The sequence below is a fragment of the Eriocheir sinensis genome, chromosome 30, assembly GCF_024679095.1.
Source record: "Eriocheir sinensis breed Jianghai 21 chromosome 30, ASM2467909v1, whole genome shotgun sequence".
Taxonomy (NCBI): domain Eukaryota; kingdom Metazoa; phylum Arthropoda; class Malacostraca; order Decapoda; family Varunidae; genus Eriocheir; species Eriocheir sinensis.
In genome coordinates, this window is record NC_066538.1 from 6,784,926 (window position 1) to 6,812,135 (window position 27,210).

At 43.0% G+C, this 27,210-nt stretch overlaps 2 protein-coding genes across 3 annotated transcripts in view; one reads left to right on the plus strand and one right to left on the minus strand.

Moving 5' to 3' along the window:
• LOC127005528 (uncharacterized) overlaps positions 1–15,950 on the minus strand; it is a 41,722-nt gene extending 25,772 nt beyond the window's left edge. Inside the window, exon 1 of the mRNA XM_050874452.1 lies at positions 15,804–15,950. The gene's annotated coding sequence lies outside the window, so the exon portion shown is untranslated. The remainder of the gene's footprint in view (positions 1–15,803) is intronic.
• LOC127005527 (carbohydrate sulfotransferase 11-like) overlaps positions 1–26,216 on the plus strand; it is a 31,245-nt gene extending 5,029 nt beyond the window's left edge. The window contains exons 2-5 of one of the 2 annotated variants that reach the window (XM_050874449.1): positions 1,976–5,504; positions 15,790–16,088; positions 19,405–19,539; positions 22,173–26,216. In XM_050874449.1, coding sequence (XP_050730406.1) covers positions 5,399–5,504; positions 15,790–16,088; positions 19,405–19,539; positions 22,173–22,712 — 1,080 coding nt within the window. In that variant the 5' untranslated portion in view covers positions 1,976–5,398 and the 3' untranslated portion in view covers positions 22,713–26,216. The remainder of the gene's footprint in view (positions 1–1,975; positions 5,505–15,789; positions 16,089–19,404; positions 19,540–22,172) is intronic. The other variant, XM_050874450.1, reaches the window with a different exon arrangement.
• Positions 26,217–27,210: the final 994 nt, after the last annotated feature.

Below are 27,210 nucleotides of genomic sequence, written 5' to 3' on the forward strand. Positions count from 1 at the left end.
CCTAGTCAACGGAAAGAATCCGGCCTGAGCGGGTTCGAACCGCCGCCCTCTCGGGCAGTGAACCCGTGTGTGTGTGTGTGTGTGTGTGTGTGTGTGTGTGTGTGTGTGTGTGTGTGTGTGTGTGTGTGTGATGAGAGAGAGAGAGAGAGAGAGAGAGAGAGAGAGAGAGAGAGAGAGAGAGAGAGAGAGAGAGAGAGAGAGAGAGAGAGAGAGAGAGAGAGAGATTTACATAGAAAATCAGACCACACAGAGAGATGAATCTATAGAAATATGTGTCAGGAGATATTGGCAAAGACGAATATTTGAAACGAAGACCAAAAAATGTATTGATATTCTATGAAAAGTCCACGATATTGAGAGAGAGAGAGAGAGAGAGAGAGAGAGAGAGAGAGAGAGAGAGAGAGAGAGAGAGAGAGAGAGAGAGAGAGAGAGAGAGAGAGAGAGAGAGAGAGAGAGAGAGAGAGAGATTGTAAAGGGCACCCATTCCCCCATTCATCATTACTATTCATGGTGAGGTTCACACACAGTCCGTCACTGTAATAAGCTTCTCGTGGCACTGTGGGCAAGGGAAGATGAATAATGAAGCAAACACACACACACACACACACACACACACACACACACACGCACACACACACACACACACACACACACACACACACACACACACATTGCGGTTAGTATTGGTATTAACTTTGATTAAGATGCATCGTAGGATTTATTTAATAGCTAATTGACACGCACGGAGAAGACACGTGATGAAGAAAGGTAAGGAATAAATTAATGAGTGAGTGAATGAATGAATGATGGAAGGAAAAGGGGGAGGGAATGGTTGAAGGAGTGAATACCTTACAAACGGATCGATTTTCTATCTAGCTCAACTATCCCGCTAATTAACTAGATGATTAACTATATGACTGAATAAATGAATAGATTGATTACTCTTTTACCACCTGACAAACCAACTAGCGATCTGACTAGCTGACTAAGTATATAATTGAGTACCAAGCTAAACGACTATCTAACTGACTACATTACTAACTACCTAATTAACTAACTAACCATCTGACTGACTTACTAAAATCCTAACTGACTGACCAGCTGACTATTTAAATTACTGACTTACTGACTACTTAACTGACTGAGTATATACCTGACTACCAAACTGAATGACTATCTAACTGACTACATTACTAACTACCTAATTAACTAACTAACCATCTGACTGACTTACTAAAATCCTAACTGACTGACCACCTGACTATTTAAATTACTGACTTACTAACTACTTAACTGACTAGCTGGCAGACCAAAAAACTGGTTCACTCAACAACTAATTGACTGACTGACTAACTGACTGACTGACTAACTAGCAGATCAAAAAACTGATTCACTCACCAACTAATTGACTGACTGACTGACTAACTGACTGACTGACTAACTAGCAGATCAAAAAACTGATTCACTCACCAACTAATTGACTGACTGACTAACTAACTGACTGACTGACTGACTGACTAGCTAACTATTGACTGACTGACTAACTGACTGACTGACTGACTAACTAGCAGACCAAAAAACTGATTCACTCACCAACTAATTGACTGACTGACTAACTAACTGACTGACTGACTGACTGATTGACTGACTAGCTAACTAACTATTGACTGACCGACTAACTGACTGACTGACTGACTGACTGACTAGCTAACTAACTATTGACTGACTGACTAACTGACTGACTGACTGACTGACTGACTAGCTAACTAATTGAATGACTGATTAACTGACTGATTGATTAGCTAAATGCGTAAATATCTAATAAATGAAGTAAATAACAATAAAAACTACAAATCTTCCTTCATGCAGACTAAACATAAAAGCAGAAAGAGTAAACAAAATCGCATCTGTGACTCCTCTATATATTTTCTAACATGATTTTATTCTCTCTCTTTCTCTTTTTTTCCTTTTTCAGACGTGGCGGACGAAGCTGAAAAAAAAAACAAGAGAAAAAAAAACAGCTCCCTTCCTTCCTTTCCTTCCGTCCTTCCTTCCTCTAAAAAAGAATAAAAAGGACAAACAAATAACGAAGAAAGAACAAGAGAGAAAGAAGAGAGAAAAAACAACCTCCCAAAGACACCGAAGTTGACCCTGAAGAAGAGAAAGAGAGAAGAGAGATAAAGAAGAAGAGAGAATGGGTTGAGGAGAACGCGAAGAAAAACAAGAAAAAGAAAAAGAAAACTGAGAAATCCAGTGAAAAACCCAGAGAGAGAGAGAGAGAGAGAGAGAGAGAGTCTGCAATAGCCTTCCCGTTCTCTTTCTCTCCGTGTTGGGATGCTCCTCCTCTTCCCCCTACCCCCCATGCACCCCCTCCCCGTCACCCCCGCCCCCCTCCCAAACACTAGCTGACCTTTTACCTCCTCCTCCTCTTCTTCCTCTTCCTCCTCCTCCTCCTCCTCCTCCTCCATGTCGGGGTTGAAGCGTCGCTCCTCTTCTTCTTCCTCTTCCTCTTCCTTCTTCGCCTCACTTCTCTTCTTCGTCCTCTCTCGTGTTTTAAAAGAGTTAACGATCGGTTGATTTGTCTTTATCGTACGTGAAAAAAAATAAAGCGACGGATTACGTTGACTTTGATATCGTTCTTTTGTTGTTGTTTTTGTTGCTGCTGCTGTTGTTGTTGCTGTTGTTGTGTTTCTTTGATTCGTCTGACTTGGTTTCATTATTTTTTTAGCTAATTTTTTTTGTCTGATTCTCATTCTTTCTATTTATTTTCACTTGTTTCTTAATTAAATTCACTTAACCTTATTTGCCTCTTTTTATTCTCATCTTTCTTTTTCTTTTTTCCTATCTACGTATTTTTGTAACATCTTTTTCTGTCAGTTTCAATCTTTTCCTTTCATTTTCTATTCCTTTCTGAATTAAAAACACCCATCTCCATTACTTCATCTAAATTTACAACACTATTATTTCCTTCTTCTTATAATCACCTTTTCCAATCTAAGGTTATCTGGCGTACTTCTTTATCTACCGCCTCTTGCCTTTCACTAGTTTATAATTCACTGTTTTCTATTTTCTTTAACCATCGTCTCAAATTACTGTTCTTACATATCAAACGTGCAAACAATAACATAAGTACAGTCTTGGCGGCGGTACGGTTAAAGAGAGAGAGTGTGACAGAAGTACAGTCTTGTCGGCGGTACGGTCAAGAGAGAGTGTGACAGAAGTACAGTCTTGTCGGCGGTACGGTAAACAGAGTGACACAAGTACCGTCCTGTTCTCCGTACGGTCCACACAAACAGTCCCTCCACGCTCACGCTCAAGTTTTATATTATTACGAAGAGGTCACACGCATCTTCCACTGTGTTTGTCTGTCAGGTCACGGTCAGCCAATCACTAGTCAGATTCTTGATTCTGTCGTGTTGATGCGGGAAGCGTTGACCTCAGCACTTGTCTTGTCTGTTTGTCGTCTGTCTCTCTGTCTGTCTGTCTGTCTGTCTCCGCATTTCTTTCCTCGAGTCTCTGTTTATTGATACTGGACTTGACTTCTTTTCTCTACCTCTCTCCTTCCTCTCTTTTCGTCTTCTACTTCCATCTTTCTTCACTTGCTTTCTCCATCTCCTTCTTTTTCTCTGGTTTCCTTTAGTTTTCTAGTTTTCTTTTCCTCCTCCTCCTCCTCCTTCTCTTCCTCTTCTTCTTCATCTCTTCGTTTATCAGTCTTTTCATCTCTCCTTTCCTCCCGCAGCCTCCCTTTCCTCTCTTCTATAACTTCTCCTCCTCTTCCTCTTCCTCTTCTTCATCTCTTCGTTTCAATCTCTCCTTCTCGTTCTTCATTTGTTTTCTCTCTCCCTCCTTGCTTCATCTGGTCTCTCTTTGTGTTCAAGTTTTCTCTGTGTTTAAATCCCTCGTTCTCGTTCTTCATTTGTTTTCTCTCTACCTCCTTCCTTTATCTGGTCTATCTTCGTGTTCCAGTTTTCTCTTTCTGTAATTTTAATCTCTCGTTCTCGTTCTCGATCTCGTCTTCCCTCTTGTCTCTTCCGTGTATTGATTGATTCCACGAGACATCAACTCCTCCTCTTCTTCCTCCTCCTCCTCCTCCGCCTCCTCTTTCCTCTTCTCCGCCTCCAAGTTCCCTTTATTGGTGTGCCGTGGAGTGATCTGTCCTCTTCCTCCTCTTTGTTTCCTCCTCTTTGTTTCCTCCTCCTCCTCTTCCTCTTCTTCTTTCCAATCTCTTCGTTTATTAGCCTCTTTTCACCTCTCTTCTCTTGCAGTCTTTCCTTTCCTTTCTTCTAAGTCTCCTCCTCCTCCTCCTCCTCTTCCTCTTCTTCTTCTTCATCTCTTCGTTTATCAGCCTTTTCATATCTCCTTTCCCCTCGCAGCCTCCCTTTCCCTCTCTTCTATAACTTCCTCCTCCTCCTCCTCTTCCTCTTCTTCTTCATCTCTTCGTTTATCAGCCTTTTTCATATCTCCTTTCCCCTCGCAGCCTCACTTTCCCTCTCTTCTATAACTTCTCCCTCCTCCTCCTCCTCCTCCTCCTCCTCTACTGCTAACCCTGATCGTCCCTCCACTCTCAGTCTCCTTCTCTCCTCATCTCTCACCCTCTCCCTCCCTCCCATCTCCTCCCATATCCTGTTGGCCCCTAATTCCTTCGATCCCATTTCCCTCGTCACCTTTTTCGACTTTCCTCCCCTTATCTTCCCATTAATCCCCTTCCTCCGTCACCTCTTCCCTCCCCTTCCTCCCTCCCCCTGTCAACCTTCTTCCTAACTCTCGCCTAAGAAGAGGAAGAACGGTGACAGAAAGGGAGATAGTTGAGGAAAGGAAGAGGTAGAGAGAAGACCAGTAGATAAAGAAGGAAGAAGTGAAAATAACGTAAGAAGACAAGGAAGAGAGTAAGGAAGAAAGAGGAAAGAGATATAAATAGGGAGGACAGCGTTAAAAGAAGACAAGAGAACAGACAAACGAAGAAAGGAGGACAAGAAAGTGAGGACGACACCGAAAGGAAGAGAGAAGACAAGGAAGGGAAGAGTAAAAGAGGAAACAAAAGAGGAAGAGAAGAAGGAAGAGGAAAAGCAAAACAGAGGAAAAGAATAGCGGCTTAAGAGAATAAAGAAGAAAAAAAGAAAGGAAGAAAACAGCATCAGGAAGAAAAGGAGGAAAAGAACAACAGGAGAAAGAACAGAAGAACAAGAGGAAAATAGAAAAAAAGAACAAGAAAAAACAACAATAAGAAGAAAACAAACCAGAAAAACAAAACAAAATAAAGAGAAAACGGGAAGAAAAACGAAAGAGATAAAAATAAAAGAACTTCGAACCAACAGGAATAAACACGGAAGACAGCAGGAAGAACAGCAGGAGGCGCAGCAGGAGGAGCAGGAGGAGGCGGGGCAGGGAGGAGGAGGGTATGGTGCGGGAGGTGTCGTTCCGGGCCGTCCTGGTGGCGCTGGCCTTGCCCTCCATCGCCTGCTACCTCCTGCTGGTGCGCTCGACGCCACACCTAGCAGAGGAAGGTGAGGCCGTGAGGGTGTTTGGCGTGGAAGGTGTTTGGCTTGCACGGTGTTTGGCCTGAGTGATACTGAGTGGCTCCTTGTTTTGTTTCAGAGTTGTTGAGTGTTGCTGTTTTCTTCTTTTTTTTCTCCTTTATTCTCTTTCTTTTCTTCTATTTTGCTGGCTTGAGAGGTGCTGAGCGGCTCCTTGTTTTGTTTCAGAGTTGTTGAGTGTTGCTGTTTTCTTCTTTTTTTCTTCTTTATTGTCTTTCTTTTCCTCTATTTTGCTGGCTTGAGAGGTGGTGAGTGGCTCCTTGTTTTGTTTCAAAGTTGTTGAGTGTTGCTGTTTTCTTCCTTTCTCTTTTTTTCTTCTTTATTCTCTTTCTTTTCTTCTATTTTGCTGGCTTGAGAGGTGCTGAGTGACTCTTTGTTCTGTTTGAGAGGTGCTGAGTGAGTCGATGTTTTGGCTCGAAGTTCTGAGTGGGTGATTGACTTGGTTGAGAGGTGCTGAGTGACTCTTTGTTTTGTTTACAAGGTGCTGAGTGGGGCGATGTTTGGCTTGAAGTGCTGAGTGGGTGGTTGACTTGATTGGGAAGTGCTGAGTGACTCTTTGTTTTGTTTGCAAGGTGCTGAGTGGGGCGATGTTTGGCTTGAAGTGCTGAGTGGGTGGTTGACTTGGTTGAGAGGTGCTGAGTGACTCTTTGTTTTGTTTCAAAGTTGTTGAGTGAGTCTTACTTGAAGTGCTGAGTGGGTGGTTGACTTGATTGGGAAGTGCTGAGTGACTCTTTGTTTTCTTTGAGAGGCGCTGAGTGGCTGTCTTTGGCTTGTGAAGTTAAAACGACGAATGGCATTACTTTGTTTTCTTTGAGAGGTGCTGAGTGGGTCTTAGTGTTGTCTTGTTTGGAAGGTGCTGAGTGTGTCTTAGTGTTGTCTTGTTTGGAAGGTGCTGAGTGGGTCTTAGTTTTGTCTTGTTTGGATGGTGCTGAGTGGGTCTTAGTTTTGTCTTGTTTGGATGGTGCTGAGTGGGTCTTAGTTTTGTCTTGTTTGGAAGGTGCTGAGTGGGTCATAGTTTTGTCTTGTTTGGAAGGTGCTGAGTGTGTCTTAGTGTTGTCTTGTTTGGAAGGTGCTGAGTGTGTCTTAATGTTGTCTTGTTTGGAAGGTGCTGAGTGTGTCTTAGTGTTGTCTTGTTTGGAAGGTGCTGAGTGTGTCTTAGTTTTGTCTTGTTTGGAAGGTGCTGAGTGTGTCTTAGTTTTGTCTTGTTTGGAAGGTGCTGAGTGTGTCTTAGTTTTGTCTTGTTTGGAAGGTGCTGAGTGTGTCTTTGCTTTGTCTTGTTTGGAAGGTGCTGAGTGTGTCTTAGTGTTGTCTTGTTTGGAAGGTGCTGAGTGGGTCTTAGTTTTGTCTTGTTTGGAAGGTGCTGAGTGTGTCTTAGTGTTGTCTTGTTTGGAAGGTGCTGAGTGTGTCTTAGTGTTGTCTTGTTTGGAAGGTGCTGAGTGGGTCTTAGTTTTGTCTTGTTTGGAAGGTGCTGAGTGGGTCTTAGTTTTGTCTTGTTTGGAAGGTGCTGAGTGGGTCTTAGTTTTGTCTTGTTTGGAAGGTGCTGAGTGGGTCTTTGCTTTGTCTTGTTTGGAAGGTGCTGAGTGTGTCTTAGTTTTGTCTTGTTTGGAAGGTGCTGAGTGGGTCTTTGCTTTGTCTTGTTTGGAAGGTGCTGAGTGGGTCTTTGCTTTGTCTTGTTTGGAAGGTGCTGAGTGTGTCTTTGCTTTGTCTTGTTTGGAAGGTGCTGAGTGGGTCTTAGTTTTGTCTTGTTTGGAAGGTGCTGAGTGTGTCTTTGCTTTGTCTTGTTTGGAAGGTGCTGAGTGGGTCTTAGTTTTGTCTTGTTTGGAAGGTGCTGAGTGTGTCTTAGTTTTGTCTTGTTTGGAAGGTGCTGAGTGGGTCTTTGCTTTGTCTTGTTTGGAAGGTGCTGAGTGGGTCTTTGCTTTGTCTTGTTTGGAAGGTGCTGAGTGGGTCTTTGCTTTGTCTTGTTTGGAAGGTGCTGAGTGGGTCTTTGCTTTGTCTTGTTTGGAAGGTGCTGAGTGTGTCTTAGTTTTGTCTTGTTTGGAAGGTGCTGAGTGTGTCTTAGTTTTGTCTTGTTTGGAAGGTGCTGAGTGGGTCTTTGCTTTGTCTTGTTTGGAAGGTGCTGAGTGTGTCTTAGTTTTGTCTTGTTTGGAAGGTGCTGAGTGGGTCTTAGTTTTGTCTTGTTTGGAAGGTGCTGAGTGGGTCTTAGTTTTGTCTTGTTTGGAAGGTGCTGAGTGGGTCTTAGTTTTGTCTTGTTTGGAAGGTGCTGAGTGTGTCTTTGATTTGTCTTGTTTGGAAGGTGCTGAGTGTGTCTTAGTTTTGTCTTGTTTGGAAGGTGCTGAGTGGGTCATAGTTTTGTCTTGTTTGGAAGGTGCTGAGTGGGTCTTAGTTTTGTCTTGTTTGGAAGGTGCTGAGTGGGTCTTAGTTTTGTCTTGTTTGGAAGGTGCTGAGTGGGTCTTAGTTTTGTCTTGTTTGGAAGGTGCTGAGTGTGTCTTAGTTTTGTCTTGTTTGGAAGGTGCTGAGTGGGTCTGTTAATCTTGTGAAGGTGAAGCGGCGGATGGTCTAGCTTGCTTACGATGAACGAAATGGTAGCTTTTCTTGTTTGTATAATTTTACGTTCGGGCTGTAGCACCGGTAAGCTTTCATGGTGGGGCCTGGAGGTCAGCAACAGCTCATTAGTGGCGCAGGCAAGTGTTTTATAGTGGCGCCATCTTGTCTGGCTCATACTGCCCCCCGGAACTCCACTTGATCCTCTTTAGAGAGATGCGCTCGAATCCAGGTTGACAGGAGGTCTTCAGGACAGCATGTGGGTAGTCTGAGGCCACTCGGCGATGACTGAAAGTTGTCAGCTTGTTGCGGTGGGCGGGACTCGAACCTGGGTACTCCAGGACATCAGGTACGCACGCTGACCACTTAGCCAACGCCTCCCCAAAAACGCATAAATGGCTCTTCCCTGCTTTGCGAGGCGCTAAAAGGTCCCTTGTGCAGTTGTTTCCTTTATGTCATAGAATGAAAGTGAACTGAGTAGAGTAGAAGTTAATTTTATTTTATTTTACTGATGAATGCTAAATTGTTTATTATCTGTTTGTGATGAGTTGACCTGTTACGCTTCGTTTAGCTGCTTCAATAATGGCAAGAGAATTGAACGTTTAATTAGTGCGATTGAATAGTTAGTTTATTATGTGAGGTGATAAATGACTGAGTTAACCATGCTTCTGTTATTCACGTGCCATGGAATTTGAAGTGATAAATAAGACTGAGTAAAGCTGATTTATGTGACTTGCTATACGGATCCATAGTCATTCCCTTCCCTGACATCGTGTACAATTCACGCCAAACTGAATGGGATTGTTTATTAATCTTATTCATTGGTTGACTGACTGATTGATTTTTCCTATCCACGAACTTGTTATTTATTTATTTACTCTGGATGTTAGAAATGCCTTCTTAAACCTGCTTCCTTCATGGGAATTAAGGTTAAAGAACTGAACAGGACTGGATCCCTTCAGTTTCGTTCCCCCTCAGTTTCGTTTGCCGTGCACACGTGTAAGAGCCACGCGTCGACCTGGATCGCGTGTTTTATGAGACTGAACACCTCACTCTTTTGTCCATATGCAATGAGTACAAAGATCGATGTTATTCGCGTCACCTTGCTCACAAAAATATACTATCACTACGACTACGACTACTACTATTACTACAACAACAACAACAACAACAACAACAACAACAACAATGAAAACAAAACAGAAGCAGAAGAAGAGGAAGAAGAACAAGAACGAGAATAAGAACATGAACAAGAAGACGACGAAAAAGAAGATGAAGACAAAAAAAGAAAAAAAAAGAGAATTACGAGAGAGAGAGAGAGAGAGAGAGAGAGAGAGAGAGAGAGAGAAACACAGAGACAGAGAGCGAGAGGCCTAACACGCCGGGAAAGGAGCCACTAATGTCATTGTTATGAAAAAAGGGAGCCGAGCCAATAGCTGTCTTGTGATTTGTGGTTTCCGATTGGGGTGAAAAAGGGAGATTTATGATTGGCTGACGGCGGGGAGGGAAGGGAATCACGTGGGGCGTCATTAGGAGGATCGACGGAAACAAAGGATAAAAGGATAAAAGAGAAATAAGGAGAGAAACAAAAGAAATGGAGAATAGATGTGAAAGTAAAGGCTGCCATATTATGAAGTAGTAGAAAGAAAGAAAGGAGAAAAGAAAGGAGGATTTACATAAACAAAGGAAACGAAGGATAAAAGGATAAAAAAAAAATAGAGGAACAAAATAAATGAATAATAGATGTGAAAGTAAAGACTGATAAATTATGAAGTAGTAGAAAGAAAGAAAGGAGAAAAGAAAGGAGGATTTACATAAACAAAGGAAACGAAGGATAAAAGGATAAAAGAGAAATAAAGAGAGAAACAAAAGAAATGGAGAATAGATGTGAAAGTAAAGGCTGCCATATTATGAAGTAGTAGAAAGAAAGGAGAAAAAAAGAGAATAGGAAGGAGGATCTACAGAAACAAAGGACACGAAGGATAAAAAGATAAAAAAGAAATAGAGAAACAAAAGAAATGAAGAATAGATGTGAAAGTAAAGGCTGCCAAATTATGAAGTAGTAGAAAGAAAGGAGAAAAGGGAGAAGAAAAAGGAGGATCTACAGTATCAAAGGAAATATAGGATAACAGAGAAACCAAGAGAGAAACAAAAGAAACGAAGAACAGAAGTGAAAATAAAGACTGATAAATTATGAAGTAGTAGATAGAAAGAAAGGAGAAAAGGGAGAAGAGAAAGGAGGATCTACAGAAACAAAGGAAACGAAGGATAAAAGGATAAAAGAGAAATAAAGAGATACAAAAGAAATGAAGAATAGAAGTGAAAATAAGGACTGCAAATTATGAAGTAGTTGAAACAAAGAAAGGAGAAAAGGGAGAAAAGAAAGGAGGATCAACAAAACAAAGGAAACGTAGGATAACAGAGAAACGAAGATAGAAACAAATGAAACGAAGAACAAAAGGAAAAATAAAGACTGATAAATTATGAAGCAGTAGAAACAAAGAAAGGAGAAAAAGGAAAAAGGAAAGAAGAATCTACAGAAACAAAGGAAATATAGGATAACAGAGAAACGAAGAGAGAAACAAAAGAAACAAAGAACAGAAGAGAAAGTGAGGACTGATAAATTATGAAGCAGTAGAAACAAAGAAAGGAGAAAAAGGAAAAAGGAGAGAAGAATCTACAGAAACAAAGGAAATATAGGATAACAGAGAAACGAAGAGAGAAACAAAAGAAACAAAGAATAGAAGAGAAAATAAGGACTGCAAAATTACGAAGAAGCAGAAAGAAAGGAGAAAAGGAAGAGGAAGGAAGATCAACAGAAACGGAGCAAACAGGATAAAAGAGAAACGAAGAGAGAAACAAAAGAAAACGAAGAATAGAAGTGAAAATAAGGACTGTAAGATTATGAAGTAGTAGAAACAAAGAAAATTTAAAGATAACAGATACTCCTATACTTCTTTTCGAGACAAACGGATATAAAAAGTAACATTATTAAACGCAAACTAAAGCTAACAAGACAACTGATTATTTTTTTCTCTTCATGACAAACGACGGATATAAAAACCTTCATTAGTATACGAACGGATAACGAAAATCGGGATTCCTGTGATGAAAAAAAAAAGAAAAGAAGAAAAAAAGAAAGATTATGACTGAGAAAGACAACCAATATATCGTTTTCTCTGCCAAATATTCTTATGATAAAGTTATTACAAAAAAAAACAAAAAAACTAGCACTCTAGATTTCTTTAGGGACAAGAATGTTGATGTGAGCCAAGAGTGTGAATAAAAAAATTACAGTGATTCGAAAAAAAGCGCGAAGTAAAGAATGAAAAATAAAATACAATGGAACGAAAAAAAGAAATTGTTGAAAAATAGAATATGATGATACGAGAAAAAAAACACGAAAAGAAAAAATTGAAAAAATTAATACATTGATATGAAAAAACACGAAGAAAAGAATGAAAAACAAAATAAAATGATACAAAAACAACAAAAAAGAAGAAGAATTAGATACAATGATATGAAAAACACAAAAAGAAAAGAATGAAAAATAAATTACAATGATACGAAAAATAAAACACAAAAAAAGAATAAAATACAATGATACCAAAAAAAAGAATAAAAAATAAAATATAATGATACGAAAAAAAAAACAAGGAAAAGAATGAAAAATATAAAATACAATGAAACAAAAAAAAAGAAAGAAAAGAATGAAAAATAAAATACAATGATACCAGAAAAACTCAAAGAAAAGAATATAAACGAAAAGAAAAAAGTAAAAAAGAGGAAAAATAAAGAAAAAAAATAACAAACGCAAAAGAAAAAAAAAAACAAGTGCAATAACATTAACAAAGAAATTCGATTGACTGACCTAGATTTTTTTTTCATCTCATTTTCATTTTATTTTCATTGTCATTTTCCGCGACAAAGCACCGCGACATTGGAGGATAAAGGAGAAAAAAAGAGGAAGAAGAGGAAGAGGAGGAGGAAGAAAAAAAAGAACGATAGGGAGGAAGATAACCGTGGAGTGTGGTGACTACATTTCCTGCCGCCGCGGAAGAGGAGGAGGAGGAGGAGGAGGAGGAGTGAGGAAGAAAGGAGAGGCGGTATCGTGTTCTGAACTGAGAAGAGGAGGAAGTAAGAAGGAGGAGGTGAAAAGGAAGAGGAATAAGAGAAAGGAGAGGAAGAGAATGAGGAGAAGAAAGAGGAGGAGGAAAAACAGGAGAGAAAGAGGAGAAGAAGAAGAAGAAGAAGAAGAAGAAGAAGAAGAAGAAGAAGAAGAAGAAGAAGAAGAAAGAGAAGAAGAAGAAGAACAAAAACAAGAAGAAGAAGAAGAAGAAGAAGAAGAAGAAGAAGAAGAAGAAGAAGAAGAGGAAGAGGAGGAGGAGGAGGAGGAAGAGAATAGAAGACGAGAGAAGAAAGGAAGAAGGGGTGGCATCGTATTCTGAACTGGAAGGAGGAGGAGGAGGAGGAGGAGGAGGATTTGGGAGGGAGGAGGAGGAGGAGGAGGAGGAGGAGGGTTATCTGGACGAACGCCAGGTGCTGAGTAGCGCTGGTGGTGGTGGTGGTGATGGTGGTGGTGGTGGAGGTGATGGTGGTGATGGTGGTAGTTATGTTGATGGGGATGATGGTGATTGTAGGTGTGGTGATGGTGATTGTGATGGTGGTGGTAGAGGAGAAAAGAGCTAATGATGATGATGATGATGATGATTCCGTGGAAGCTATTGGGGTGAGAGATGATGATGGTGGTGGTGATGATGGTGGTGAAATGGGAGCTACTGATGATGACGATGATGATGGTGAAGATGGTGAGGGGTTTGGAAAGGAAAGTGGTGATGATGAGGAGGATGGTGGCGGTGTTAGAAGAAGAAGAAGAAGAAGAAGAAGAAGAAGAAGAAGAAGAAGAAGAAGAAGAAAAGAAAGAAGAAGAAGAAGAAGAAGAAGAAGAAGAAGAAAAAGAAAAGATAATGAGAAAAAGAAACTACTACTACTACTATTACTACTACTACTACTACTACTACTACTACTACTACTACTACTACTACTACTACTACTACTACTACTACTACTACTACTACTACTACTACTACTACTACTACTACTTCTACAACAAACAAAACACAATAAAAAAACAATAACCTTCCTCAGCTATACAAATTCAAACGAGCACAGGTGAATTGAAACGCTAATTAAATTCTCAGGTAGATCTCGTTCCCAGGTAGAGTCGAAGGTTAATTGACTCCACGGCCACTCGCTCTAACAATCACGAGGCCAGGGCAGGTAAGATTTAGGGGGTCCAGGTAAATCAATTGTCCACAGGTAACTCCAAAGCCAGGTAACGTGTGAGAAGGTTAATGAGTCTGATTTATCAATGCGCAGGTGAGGTAAAGTGAGGAGAGAGAGAGAGAGAGAGAAATTAAATCGATAACCGGCATTGCAGAGTTAGTGAAAGGTTTAGTTAATCTCTCTCTCTCTCTCTCTCTTAAAACAAGTGTTAATAGCACAAAAACTGTGCTATGTTGGCGTCGCATGACCCTCCAACACACCCCCAACAATTTATATTATACAACTAGGGGTCTAAAATGGAAAATGCTGAAAAGTAAAGATGGCGCCACTATAAACACTTGCCTGCGCTAAAACGAGCTGGGGCCGACCATCAGGCTCTACTATGAAGGCCTACCGGCGCCACAGGCCAAGACGTAAAAAAAAAAAAGCTAACTTTGTTCATAATGCCATGTTGCAGGGTTCATCAGGGCTAACAAATGTTATTATACAATGTCATGTCTACAATGCATGGGTAAGCCAGGAAAACAACTTGAAGAGAACAAAAACAACAAGAAGATGGACAATCTGTTGATTGTTTTTTTTTATCGGCGTCGCAGACGCCGATTAAAAAAATCGAAACAACTCCCACGAAAGAACGAAAATCAACGAAAACAAAGACAAAAGAAAAACAGCAAATCGAAAAGAAAATAACAAATAGAGGAAAAGTTGTAAATTGCACCTAGTAGTAAATTTGTATATTAGATGAAAAAAAAGTAGCAACAGTAGAGAGAATATAAAGATGAGAGTAACAATAATAATCATTACTATGTCATTCCAACCTTTCCCTCTTTCCCTTTCCTTTCCTTCCCCTTTCTCCTGTCCCTTCCTTCTCTACTTTTCCTTTCCTTTCCTTTCTTTCCCTTTCCTTCCCTGACCTTTCCTTTCTTTCCCTTTCCTTCCCTGACCTTTCCTTTCTTTCCCTTTCCTTCCCTGACCTTTCCTTTCTTACCCTTCCCTTTCTTTCCCCTTTTTCCTGTCCTTTCCTTCTCTACTTTCCCTTTCCTTTCCTTCCTTTCCCTGACCTTTCCTTTCTTTCCCTTCCCTTCCCTGACCTTTCCTTTCTTACCCTTCCCTTTCTTTCCCCTTTTTCCTGTCCTTTCCTTCTCTACTTTCCCTTTCCTTTCCTTCCTTTTCCTGACCTTTCCTTTCTTACCCTTCCCTTTCCTTCCCCTTTTTCCTGTCCTTTCCTCCTCCTTCTTTTTCCTATCCTTCCTTTCCCTTCCATTCCCTGCCTTTTCCTTTCTTCCTTTCCCTTTCCATCCTCCTTTCCTTCTATTCCTGCCCTTTCCTTCCATTCCTGCCCTTCCTTTCCTTCCTTCCGTCCTTTTCTTTTCCCTTCTTTCCTTCCTTCCCTTCCTTTCTTTCCTTCCCTTACTTTCCTTTCACTTTCTCCTTTCCCTTTCTTGCCATGCCCACACCCCTTTCCGCCTTCCCGTCCCCTATCTGTCATTATTTCTCCTTTTCTTTCCTTTCGTCTTCCATTCCTATATTTTCCTTCCTCTCCGATTCTCCATCCTCCCTATCCCCCACTTTCCTCCTCTCTCCTCTTTCTCTACCCTCGTTTTCCATCCCAATGTTCTCCTTCCTCTCCTCTCCGCTCCCCCTTTCCACATTCCCCTTCATTCCCTTTCCATCCTCTCCCTTTCCTTCGTTCCCACCCTCACCTACCCCTTCCTCTCCCTTCCCTTCCCTTATCCTCCGTCCTTGCCTATTTTTCCCCTCCCTTCCCTTCACTCTCACCTTCACCCATCCCTTCCTCTCCCCTCCCTTTACTTCCATTCTCACCCATCCTCTCCCTTCCCCTCCCTTAATCTCCATCTTACCCATCCTCTCCCTTCCTCTCCCTTAACCTCCTTCCTTGCCTATTCTTCCTCTCCCTTCCCTTCACTCCCTCACCCACCCCTTCCTCTCCCCTCCCTTTACTTCCATTCTCACCCATCCTCTCCCTTCCCCTCCCTCAACCTCCACCTTACCCATCCTCTCCCTTCCCCTCCCTTAACCTCCACCTTACCCATCCTCTCCCTTCCCCTCCCTTAACCTCCATCTTACCCATCCTCTCCTTTCCCCTCCCTTAATCTCCATCTTACCCATCCTCTCCCTTCCCCTCCCTTGTCCTCCACCTTACCCATCCTCTCCTTTCCCCTCCCTTAACCTCCATCTTACCCATCCTCTCCCTTCCCCTCCCTTAACCTCCACCTTACCCATCCTCTCCCTTCCCCTCCCTTAACCTCCATCTTACCCATCCTCTCCCTTCCCCTCCCTTAACCTCCACCTTACCCATCCTCTCCCTTCCCCTCCCTTAACCTCCATCTTACCCATCCCCTCCCACCTCTCCCCTACCGTTAACCGCCATCCTTACCCATCCCGTCCCGTCCTTTCCCTTCCACAGAGGCGTTACCTTACCTTGACTTGGGGTCGTGTCCCTCCTGCGGCGGCGGCGGCGGCGATGGGGGCGTCGAAGAGGACCTGCAAGCCTTCAGCGCCGCTCCTTATGACCTTCCAGATGACCCGTGGTGGGCAGGCTGGGCGCAGGTGCAGAGGAGCAGGCGGGAGGCGCTCCGACTGGCCTGCCTTCAGTTCCACGGCGCGCGAGTCAAGTCATTTTCGAAGCTTCTACTCTTCAGGAAATACCTCTACAACCTCCTCGTGGACGACCGACACCGCGCCATCTATTGCTACGTGCCTAAGGTGAGTGTGGGTGTGAGGGGAAGAGGGAAGAGTGGATAGGTTAGTGGTAGTGGAAGGGTGGTGGTGATTGTAGCAGTAGTGGAGTGGGTGCCATCTACTGCTACGTGCCTAAGGTGAGTGTGGTTGTGAGGGGAAGAGTGGATAGGTTAGTGGTAGTGGAAGGGTGGTAGTGATTGTAGAAGTAGTGGAGTGGGCGCCATCAACTGCTATGTTCCAAATGTGTGTCGTTGGGAGGGGAAGAGTGGAAGAGTGGATAGGTTAGTGGTAGTGGAAGGGTGGTAGTAATTGTAGAAGTAGTGGAGTGGGCGCCATCTACTGTTATGTTCCTAAGGTGTGTGTGGGTGTGAGGGGAAGAGGGAAGAGTGGGTAGGTTAGTGGAAGTTGAAGGGTGGTAGTGATTGTAGAAGAAGTGGAGTGGGCGCCATCTACTGCTATGTTCTAAAGTTGTGTTGGGTATGTGTGGGAGGGACGGAAGGACAAGAGCTTAGTCGGTTTGTAGTGTTAAGTTAGTAGTAATGATGGTAGTGGTGATTGTAGTGGTAATGGTAATGTTGGTAGTGGTGATGGTAGTGGTTTTGTAATGGTTAGTGGTTTTGTAATGGAAGAGTAGTGGTTTTGTATTGGTTTGTGGTTCTGTAATGGATTTCGTGGACTTACTGAGAGTTAATGTGGTATGGGTGATTTGTGGTGGTTGTGGTTAGTGGAGGAGAGGTCGAGGTTAGTGGTTAGTGATGGGTGAGGTAAAGCAGTGGGAGATTATGTTAGGTTAGTGGAGTGGTTTGTGGAGATGGTAGTGGGGGAGGTGGAAGGGGGTTGTGAGTTATATAAATAGCCTAGTATGTGGTATGTTACTCTACTTCTCTCTCTCTCTCTCTCTCTCTCTCTCTCTCTCTCTCTCTCTCTACACACACACACACACATACACACACACAGGTAACCAACGCATCTTTTTTTTTTTCTTTTTTTTTTTTTACAACAAAGGAGACGGCTCAAGGGCAACAAAAAGAGTGCAGAGAGAAAAAGATCGCTACTCACCGCTCCTATCTATTTAAACACACAATTGGAATGACCGAAAACGAAAAATTGAGCTCCAAATTACCTAACCTAAATATAGTCCCCCCTTCCAGTTATTTATAGGAACACTTCATTGATTTCTAAGTCATTATTCTCCCCTGAACACACATTACCGAGTCACAAGTACCGTTATTTTCTCTCTACACATCATTAGGTCACCAGGGTCACCATATCACGCACTGCAATACCTTACTTCACCTCAACTTTCTCTTCTCTTCCTCCCCTTCCTTACCTTTCCCTACCTTTCCTTAGTTCACTTCTTTCCCTACCTCCATCCCTATACTTTCCTTCCTCTCCAGTCCCCTCCCCTCCCCTTCCTATTTCCCACTCCCTACCTTTCCTTTATCCAATCTTCCTTCCCTATACTTTCCTTCCTCTCCAATCCCCTTCCCTCCCCTTCCTATTTCCCACTCCCTACCTTTCCTTACTCCAATCTTCCTTCCCTATACTTTCCTTCCTCTCCAATCCCCTACCCTCCCCTTCCTATTTCCCACTCCCTACCTTTCCTAACTCCAATCTTCCATCCCTATACTTTCCTTTCTCTCCAATCCCCTACCCTCCCCTTCCTATTTCCCACTCCCTACCTTTCCTTATCTCACTCCTTCTTTCCCTACTCACATTTTCCATCCCTATACTTTCCTTCCTCTCCAATCCCCTCCCCTCCCCTTCCTATTTCCCATTCCCTATCTTTCCTTATCTCACTCCTTCTTTCCCTACTCACATCTTCCATTCCTATACTTTCCTTCCTCTCCAGTCCCCATCCCTCCCCTTCCTATTTCCCATTCCCTATCTTTCCTTATCTCACTCCTTCTTTCCCTACTCACATCTTCCATTCCTATACTTTCCTTCCTCTCCAATTCCCTCTTCTCTTTTTCCCCATTTCCCCTTTGTCTCCTTTTTCAATTAATCAGTCAACCTTCTATCGCTAACACACCACGCATCAGTAAGGAGACATAACATACCCTTGCACACACAGGTAACTTATCATGTTTACCCTAACACACAGACAGAAGAGCTAAGGAACACCATATCCCTTTTTTTGGTTACAGGTTATAGTAGAAGACACTTATGGCAACAGAAGGGCAGGCTTTTTTTACAACAAAGGAGACAGCTCAAGGGCACAAAAAAAGGAAACAATAATAAAAAAGCCCGCTACTCGCTGCTCCTAAAAAGAATCCAAAGAGGTGGCCGAAAGAGGGGTCAATTTCGGGAGGTTAAGTAGGATACGAGAAAGAGAAGGGAGCAGAAAGTTATTGTTAACCTAAATGACTGACCCATGTTCCCTAGTCTAACATACATCACATCACCACTCATTCCACATCATTTTCCTCATATATCACATCTCTTGCACATCTTATTCTCCATTAACTAGCCACATCACATTGTATGCTATCATCACTAACAAGCCACATCCCTGTAAAACTTGCCATAGTAACACACACACACACACACACACACACACACACACTAACGAACCACGTCCCTATTAACTTCCTATATTCGTCTTACTACGCATTACTAGCCTAATTCATGTCCCCTTCACACACCATTAAGATACCGCACACCATCTCTTCCTTACACACACACACACACACACACACTAACGAACCACTTCCCTATTAACTTCCTATATTCGTCTAACTACGCATTACTAGCCTAAATCATGTCCCCTTCACACACCATTAAGATACCGCACACCATCTCTTCCACACACACACACACACACACACACTAACGAACCACGTCCCTATACTAACTTCCTATATTCGTCTAACTACGCATTACTAGCCTAAATCATGTCCCATTCACACACCATTAAGATACCGCACACCATCCCCTCCTTACACACACACACACACACACAAACGAACCACGTCCCTATTAACTTCCTATATTCGTCTTACTACGCATTACTAGCCTAAATCATGTCCCCTTCACACACCATTAAGATATCACACACTATCTCTTCCTTACACACACTCATACACACGCCACACCACTCGTTATTTGTATCACTAACACGATTCACACATGCCGTCGCCCTCCCCACACACCACAAATGTAAACACTGGACGTTGTTGTTAATTTGTTGGTTCGGGGCTTCGAGTTCGCCTCTCCAACGGCTCCCTTTTCTGTAGGTGTTATATACTATACGAGAATGGGTGTCTTAATGATTTTGTTCTTGCTGCCTTTAGTTTATTTGATGATATTCTGTATGCTCTTCACTTTTCCGCCCGTCCAGGTGGCGTGCACGAACTGGAAGCGCCTCATGATGATCCTCTCAGGGCGCACCAACGAGACTAATCCGCTCAACATCAGCTCCCACATCCCACACGAGGAAGGGGTGCTGACGCGGCTCTCCTCGGCCCGCTACAAGGTGACCACATGAACCCCTCTCTGTCTACCAAATACCAAACATATCACACAAACACTGACGCGTACAAGCACTCATACTTTCGTGGTGTATGAAATATGACCTGTAGGAAATAATGACCTATAGGAAATGTGACTGGAGCCCTATAACAATTGTGACTGAATAGATTTTTGTGTGTAGGAGATGTGTTGTATCCCTGTAGGAAATATGACAGTACTCGGAAAACTGCTTAAGTTGTGGATGTGACGTATAGGAAATATGTCGTAGGAGATGTGACGCACCCCATTTCTCTACACCATACGTGACTGGAACAGCTAACTTCCCTCAACAGATTTTAGACTGCGGTACAATAGACTCATTCAGAAAACAAATACACACTCGTCACCATAACACATCAACACTCGGCTCCCCTTCCCCCCCCCCCCCCCCAAACAGCCAACCCATATATGCGTGTTATGCACCTGCTCTGCGCATTATTCATCACGGTCAAGATCAAGATAACTGTGGTCAATGCTAGATTAAACACAACGATGGACGGAATGCTATTGCTTTGCGGAGGAAGGTTCATGGAGAGCTGTTTTTGTTCGAGCTTCTTTTTGTTTTTCTGTGGATTTTATATTTTCTGTTTCTCTGTGGACTTTTTACTTTGTTTCCTTGTGGGCTTTTTCTTTCTTTGTGGACTTTTTTTTTTTCTTCTGTCTTTCTTTTTAGTTTTGTTTTTCTTTCTTTTTTTGTTTCTTCCGTCTTTTTTCTTTTTTTGTTTTGTTTTTCTTTCTTTTTTGTTTCTTCTGTCTTTCTTTTTTGTTTTGTTTTTCTTTCTTGTTTTTTGTGTTTTCTTTCTTTTTTGTCTTTTCTGGCTTTTTTTGTTTCTTTGCTGCCTTTTTTGTGGACTTTTTTTTCGTTTTCTTTATGGTTCGTCAAAGAGGAATGCGTTGTTATCTGTTTTAAGTTGTTTTTCTACGTTTTTTTCTGATTAAATTGTTGGTTTTAAGCAATTTTACCGGCGCAGAAAATGGATTAGAAGAAAGTTTGTACAAAGTGAATGCCTCGGTTATGTATTTTTCTTTCTTTTTTTTTTGTCTTTTGTCACCACTTTTTTTTTTTGTCTTCTGTCATTGCGTTTATATTTTCTTGTCTTTTGTCATTGCGTTTATATTTTCTTGTCTTTTGTCATTGCGTTTATATTTTCTTGTCTTTTGTCATTGCGTTTATATTTTCTTGTCTTTTGTCATTGCGTTTATATTTTTTTGTCTTTTGTCATTGCGTTTATATTTTTTTGTCTTGTCATTGCATTTATATTTTTTTGTCTTCTGTCATTGCGTTTATATTTTTTTGTCTTCTGTCATTGCGTTTATATTTTTTTGTCTTCTGTCATTGCGTTTATATTTATTTTGTCTTTTCTTGTTGCGTTTATATTTTTTTGTCTTCTGTCATTGCGTTTATATTTTTTTTTGTCTTCTGTCATTGCATTTATATTTATTTTGTCTTTTCTCATTGCGTTTATATTTTTTTGTTTGTCTTCTGTCATTGCGTTTATATATTTTTTGTCTTCTCTTAATGCGTTTATATTTGTTTTGTCTTCATTCATTACGTTTATATTTTTTTGTTTCTCTTCATTCATTACGTTTATATTTTTTTTTCTTCATTCATTACGTTTATATATTTTTTGTTTTTCCTTCATTGCGTTTATATTTTTTCGTTTGTCTTCTGTCATTGCGTTTACTATTTTTTCGCCCTCTTTCATTACATTGATTCTTTTTTTCGTCTTTTGTCTTCGCGTGTTTGGGAGCGGTTTCGAGGACGAGTTATGCAAGGCGGAGATTTTTTTTCGTTTTCTTGTATACTTTCCTTTTTCTTTTCTATTTTGAGATAATAATCGGTACGGTATGTAGATTACGTGGGGAATATATGGATTCGTGAGAGAGCGTGCGTGAGGTATGGCTGTCTGTCTGTCTGTCTCTCTGTCTGTCTATCTCTCTGTCTGTCTGTCTGATTGCGAGTTGTCTGTTTCGTTGATCCAATAGTTTTAATGTCCGAGTTATATCAAATACTTCCTTTTCTCCCCTCCTTTTTTTCCCCCTCCTTATTTCCTTTCTTCCCTTTTTTTTCTTCTTTTTTTCATTCATACACTCTCTCTCTCTCTCTCTCTCTCTCTCTCTCTCTCTCTCTCTCTCTCTCTCTCTCTCTCTCTCTCTCTCTCTCTCTCTCTCTCTCTCTCTCTCTCTCTCCATTTATCCTCTCCAAGATATGTATCAACTTTTTTTTTGTTGTTGTTGTTTCTCTTATTTACGTTTTGGTTTTACTGATCAGCATAATAACCAATCGCTTCACACTGGTATTTGTTGCTATCAGGTGGTCTACTACTTCTTTCCTTCTTTGTCTTTTTTTTGTTATCTTTCTTCTTCTTTTTCGTAACAGGAGTAGTAGTAGTAGTAGTAGTAGTAGTAGTAGTAGTAGTAGTAGTAGCACCAGCAACAGCAGTAGTAACAGTAGTAATGGGAGTATTGTCAGTAATTACACACACGTAAGACGTCACTTATCTCGCCTTACATCAATATCCCATCGATAGCACTAAAACAGACACGTCACGGCGCCCACATAACTCATATTCTTCCCCCTTCCTCCCGCCCACCCAGACCTCGGTGCTCAGCTACAAGCTCCGCACCTACACCAAGTTCCTCTTCGTGCGTCACCCGATGGAGCGCCTCGTCTCGGCCTACAGGAACAAGCTCGCCAGCAACTCGTCCTCGGCCACAGACTTCAGACGGAGGTTCGGCTCCACCATGCTCAAAGTGCGTCGAGGGGTTGGCGCCTTCCACAATGTCTCCAAGGCTGGCCGGGGGGTCACCTTCGCGGAGTTCGTGTATTACCTGATCGAGAGGAGCTACACCGGCGGCCAGCAGAGTCTCAACGAACACTGGGCACCGTACTTTGACCTCTGCCACCCGTGCACCATCCGCTACGACAACATCGGCAAGTATGAAACGTTGGAGGAGGACGCAGAGTTTATCCTGCGGAAGATCGGCGCGCGACCCGACCTCCATTTCCCTCCGTTTGTCAACTCCAAGACGGCCTCCCTCGTGCCCGGCTACCTCGCCACGCTCACAGAGGACATGAGCAAAAAGCTGTACGAGTTATATAAGCCGGACTTCGCGCTGTTTCAGTACGAGCCGTGAGTTCATTATTGGCCATTTGGTGTCGGCAGTGGAGTGGCGTTTGTTATTGTGTGTCTTAATTCGTCTTCGGTTTGTTGTCCGCGTCCAGCGTGTTGTGTTTTCGAGGCTTGTTTCAGTTGGAATAGCCAGATGCAAAATTCTCAGGTAGATTTCCGATGTAAAATAGACGCCGAGGCTCCACGATACCGCGGCATCTTTTCTTACGTTACGCGCTTGAGTCCTCATCTTGTTACAAGGTGGGAGGTTTCCTGTTTGGGGCGGAAAGGCACGCGTGGGAGTCACCGTGCGCCTCCACTCATAGAAAAGCAATCTTAGCGAACTCTAGGCGTACATGTACTCAGAGCAATAGAGGCCTCAACGTCGAGCAATAAGTAGATGTAATAAAGCCTAGTCACTGAACGGCTGGTGATGTGGTGGTGGTGGTGGTGGTGCCGCGAGGTATATCCACCCAAAGGCCACATAGGTACAGGTCCGGGCACGCGCATCAGCCGCGGCGTCACCAAACAATGACGCTAACGCTCACATAGGGTCGTTCTTGGCTTGTTATCCTGCTACAGTTCGAAGTGGTAACATTCTTCTCGTGGGAAAGCGAGGGAACACTATCCGTCAAACAAAATCACAATCAAAAATTCAAATTCCAGACGCGTCAGTTGATTGGCTGAGCTCAAATTCTCCGCGTGACGTCATCTTTGTTCGTCAGTGTTACCAAGGTTTATGGAATGCACGGTCTAACGACACATGCGCTGCGTGGACGCATCACCAAGTGTCCCATGTTCGTATATAGCCTTTGTACCCACCCACCCACCCACACACGTCGTCCTCAGAGCAATAGAGGCCTCAGCGTCGAGCAATAAGTAGAAAATTAATGATAAAGCCTAGATACTACGCGGCTGGTGATGAGGTGATGGTGCTGGCGCCCAAGAAGGTTTGTGGCCCCTATCCATCCATCACCCATCCACTCGTCGCCTGGTAGTCGTAAGTCGCCGAGGTTTGAGTGTTGTTATAAATAGTGGCGAGGGTTAGCCGGTCAGCCCGTGGCGCGCTCAAGCTTTGCCTGCCAGTGGGGGCGCTGGGAGGCCTGGCAAATATATCACTGTAGCGTTAACGGACCTGCGCGTCAGACTGTGCACCGAGGCGTTCATCTTTTGTCTTGTAGATTCGAACCTTCCGAGGTCTGGAGCGTCTTCTCCCGACCTTGTGATCTCAATGGACATTCGTACGATTGTTACACATTGATGGAAAAAAATCTTATCACACAACAAAGCACAACTATTATCGGCTGTGAGTGCGAATGGACATAATCACGACGGTTAAGTTACGAGAAAGTTCATGATATTTAAAGTGAAAAAAATAAATATGCGAATACAATGTGAAAAGTCAACGATGTTGCGAAAGAGTCTTCGCAAGGTTAGTGTGTAAAAGATCTATCTATGCATATCAGTCTTATCCGCCTGTTGCCAGTCTCACTTCCTTCGTGACGTAGTTTTAGATAGTTAAGTAGTTATCGTAAGCTTACATATCACATGGAAAGAAAACATAAAAAGCCAGTAGTCCAGCTGGTAGTGAACCTAGGAAGCAAAGGGGGGAAGGGGAGGGGAGGGAGTCGTACAAGTCAGTAAGTTAAGAGGCGTGTAGGGCCTGTAAGTCTGCTAAGATAGGAGGCGTGTGGTGCCAGAGGGGCTTACTAATACACTTTGAGGCATGTAAAAGGGGCTATTACATTGGGCAAATTTTTCGTGGATCTTCAGTCAAACCACGATTCCCGCTAGCGTGGTTCTCATTTGTTTCTTGTTATTGCTTATGATGATAATGGTGAGTAATACCGTCGTCCCTCGGTGAAATCTACCATAGCTTTTGGAAGATTGTGGACATGTCAGAAAACCACGGAAATATGAGAACCAGGCCAGAGGAAATCGTGGTTTGACTGAAGGTCCACGGAAAATTTGCCCAGTGTAATAGCCCCTATAAGTCCCCGTGTCATTATAGGCCTCATTATTTTTAAGACACCGGTCAGTCACGTAGTAGCTCCGGGTCTGCATATGAGGGCCAAAGTTCACTCTTGTGGTCCGATGCCCATATAGAACTATACAATTAACCTATTAAATTGCACCGTATTTTTTTCTATGGAATTTCATATGTCCCTCTCGTAGCTACGTGACTGACGCCCGTGGGTATGGCCATGCGAAGAGGAGGGTGTGCTGCATGGCTTCTTAGAGTGACCTGTAGCGGGTAGTGGGTAGAGGAAGCAACGTGAGGTTCAAGACCCTTACCATAGGAAGTCCGTGGATTAGGGCCATGCGAAGGGGAAGTGGCGTGCTGCATGGCTTCCTAGTGACCTGCAGGGCCCCCGGAGCTCCGTAGTGCCTCGCCTGTCAACAGACTGGAGGGGCTGCACCGCTTCCACTTTAGACCCTCTTAGTAATGATGGCAGAGTAGCTTCACCAAGGTCAGGTGGTCTTCGTTTTCATCTTAACTCGGCTCCCCGCATCGCATCCTCTCGACATCCACGTCCATTTATTGCTCTTTCATCTATAGGTTTGCCTCCACCTAAACACACACAAACACACACGAGGAGTTTTTGCTGTATTAACGCCGCTTACACAGCCCATCTCCGCTCGCTGGGTGCTTGGCGCAGCGACATGTTGGTCTCTGTCGCGTTGACGGGTTCCTTGATTTGGCTGCTGCTGAGCCCATAGAGGAAACCAAGAGGAGGAGGAGGAGTAGGCTGGCCGTGGCCAGACTTGACTAAGTCTGTCAAGTTGTGTTGCTTGCTGGTTTGCGTGGCAAGGGATTATTTGAGGTATTGATGGACAGGCAGGAATTAAAGTTACCTCACAAGATGCAATGCTTTCCAACACAGCACTCGTATTATCAAATGGGGTGCTTACGCTGAGGGTGCATCTAATTAATAATGATAACCAGGCAGTCCCTTTACTTTAAGATTGTTATCCTTGTAAATATAGATACTCTACTGCGCATACTCGGCTTGCATCGCGTTTTCTTTCAGTGTTCGGTAGGAGGTGACTTTCTGGCAGTAGGCTAACCCCGCCGTACTGCCAGTAATATCTAAGTACGATTAAGCAACGGGGCTTCATCACCCCCACACAAGCCCTGTATATTCCGAGATCCGACTGTGATAACCGTGTGCTCATGAATACCGTACATTGTGGTGTTGTCAGTGTCCCGTTACGTGTACTAAGTCGATGTTTTAAGGCACGGTGACTCAGGGGGCGGCGGCGGCGGTGGCGGTGCTGTGAAGACGCCGCGGGGTGGTGCTATGGCGCGTCCGAGCGAGTAAACTGGACAACGTTTGGATCTGACATGAGTTTGACCGACAGCCGAGACGAGGCACAGTTTCCTTTGCCACTGTGTTTATACTGGATAAGTCCGCCATGTTGAATTCACCCTTGCTTTAACATTATAAAAAAATCTCTACTTTGCCTAAACCTGAAGTATGAAGAGCTTGTCACACTATATACATCTGGCAAGCCGAAATAACGTCATTATCATTTTTTTTTTTTTTTACGTGTTTATTGCGCGGTGAGGCATGGCATCTTCCGGTGGGGGGCCATGGTCCAACTTCTTCTCTTCTTCTGAGTGGTGCGATGGTCGGCCCAGCCCGTTCTGGCGCAGGCGAGTGTTTATAGTGGCGCCATCTTGCATTATGGTCATGAAACTGGTGATATGACGGTAATGAAAAGACTTCTTAAACCTCTCAAACTTTTCACCAAACCGTAGACTCAATTGAAAAGTGTTACAAGTTACGAATAAACTGAGCATATTCCTTGACCATGTTACGTGAGTTTTGGGTAAAAGGCCGTAACTCAAGCCTTAAGTATGGTTCCTAAATGTGTCTGTCTGCCCTTGTATCTTGTTTCCTTCAGTGCCTCGAGCTCGGGTCAAACTCGGTTAGGTTTACACGTCTTGCCGCGTTTGTCGTTCGCGAGGCGTCTGTGTCAGCGGTGCCAGATTGTCGTTCTCACCATATCGTATTTCCTGATTTTTGACCCGTAACCATTGCAAAACAACACCGATGATTAACCATTTCAACGATACCTCTAAATGAATCTAGTTATTGAGGTGAAGAAGGCAGTTATGGGGTCTGGAAACGATTTATCCTTAGTTGTATAATCACACTCTGTACTGCCTGGGGGTTGGGATGGCATGCTCCTCCCTTCTCCTTTGTTGTTTTACTTTCAACAATAAACTATCAATCAATCAATCAATCAATGTTCCGAGTATGACAATCTGGCACCGCTGGTCTGTGTGTCGGCTCTCCAAACACTGACACTAAGGAAAAGGTAACCGAACTATTTTTGGACGTGACGACGGTGTGTGTGCGTGTGTGTATGCGTGCGTGTACGTGTGTGCGTATGCCGTCAGCAGCTTTACCGAGGGCTTCCATTTCCAGCCCGGAGCGTCACAATCCTTTCGTCGAAGCTGTCACGTGTCACAAAACTCTTCTGTTGTTACGTCCTGCAGCTGCGCACGACTCTTG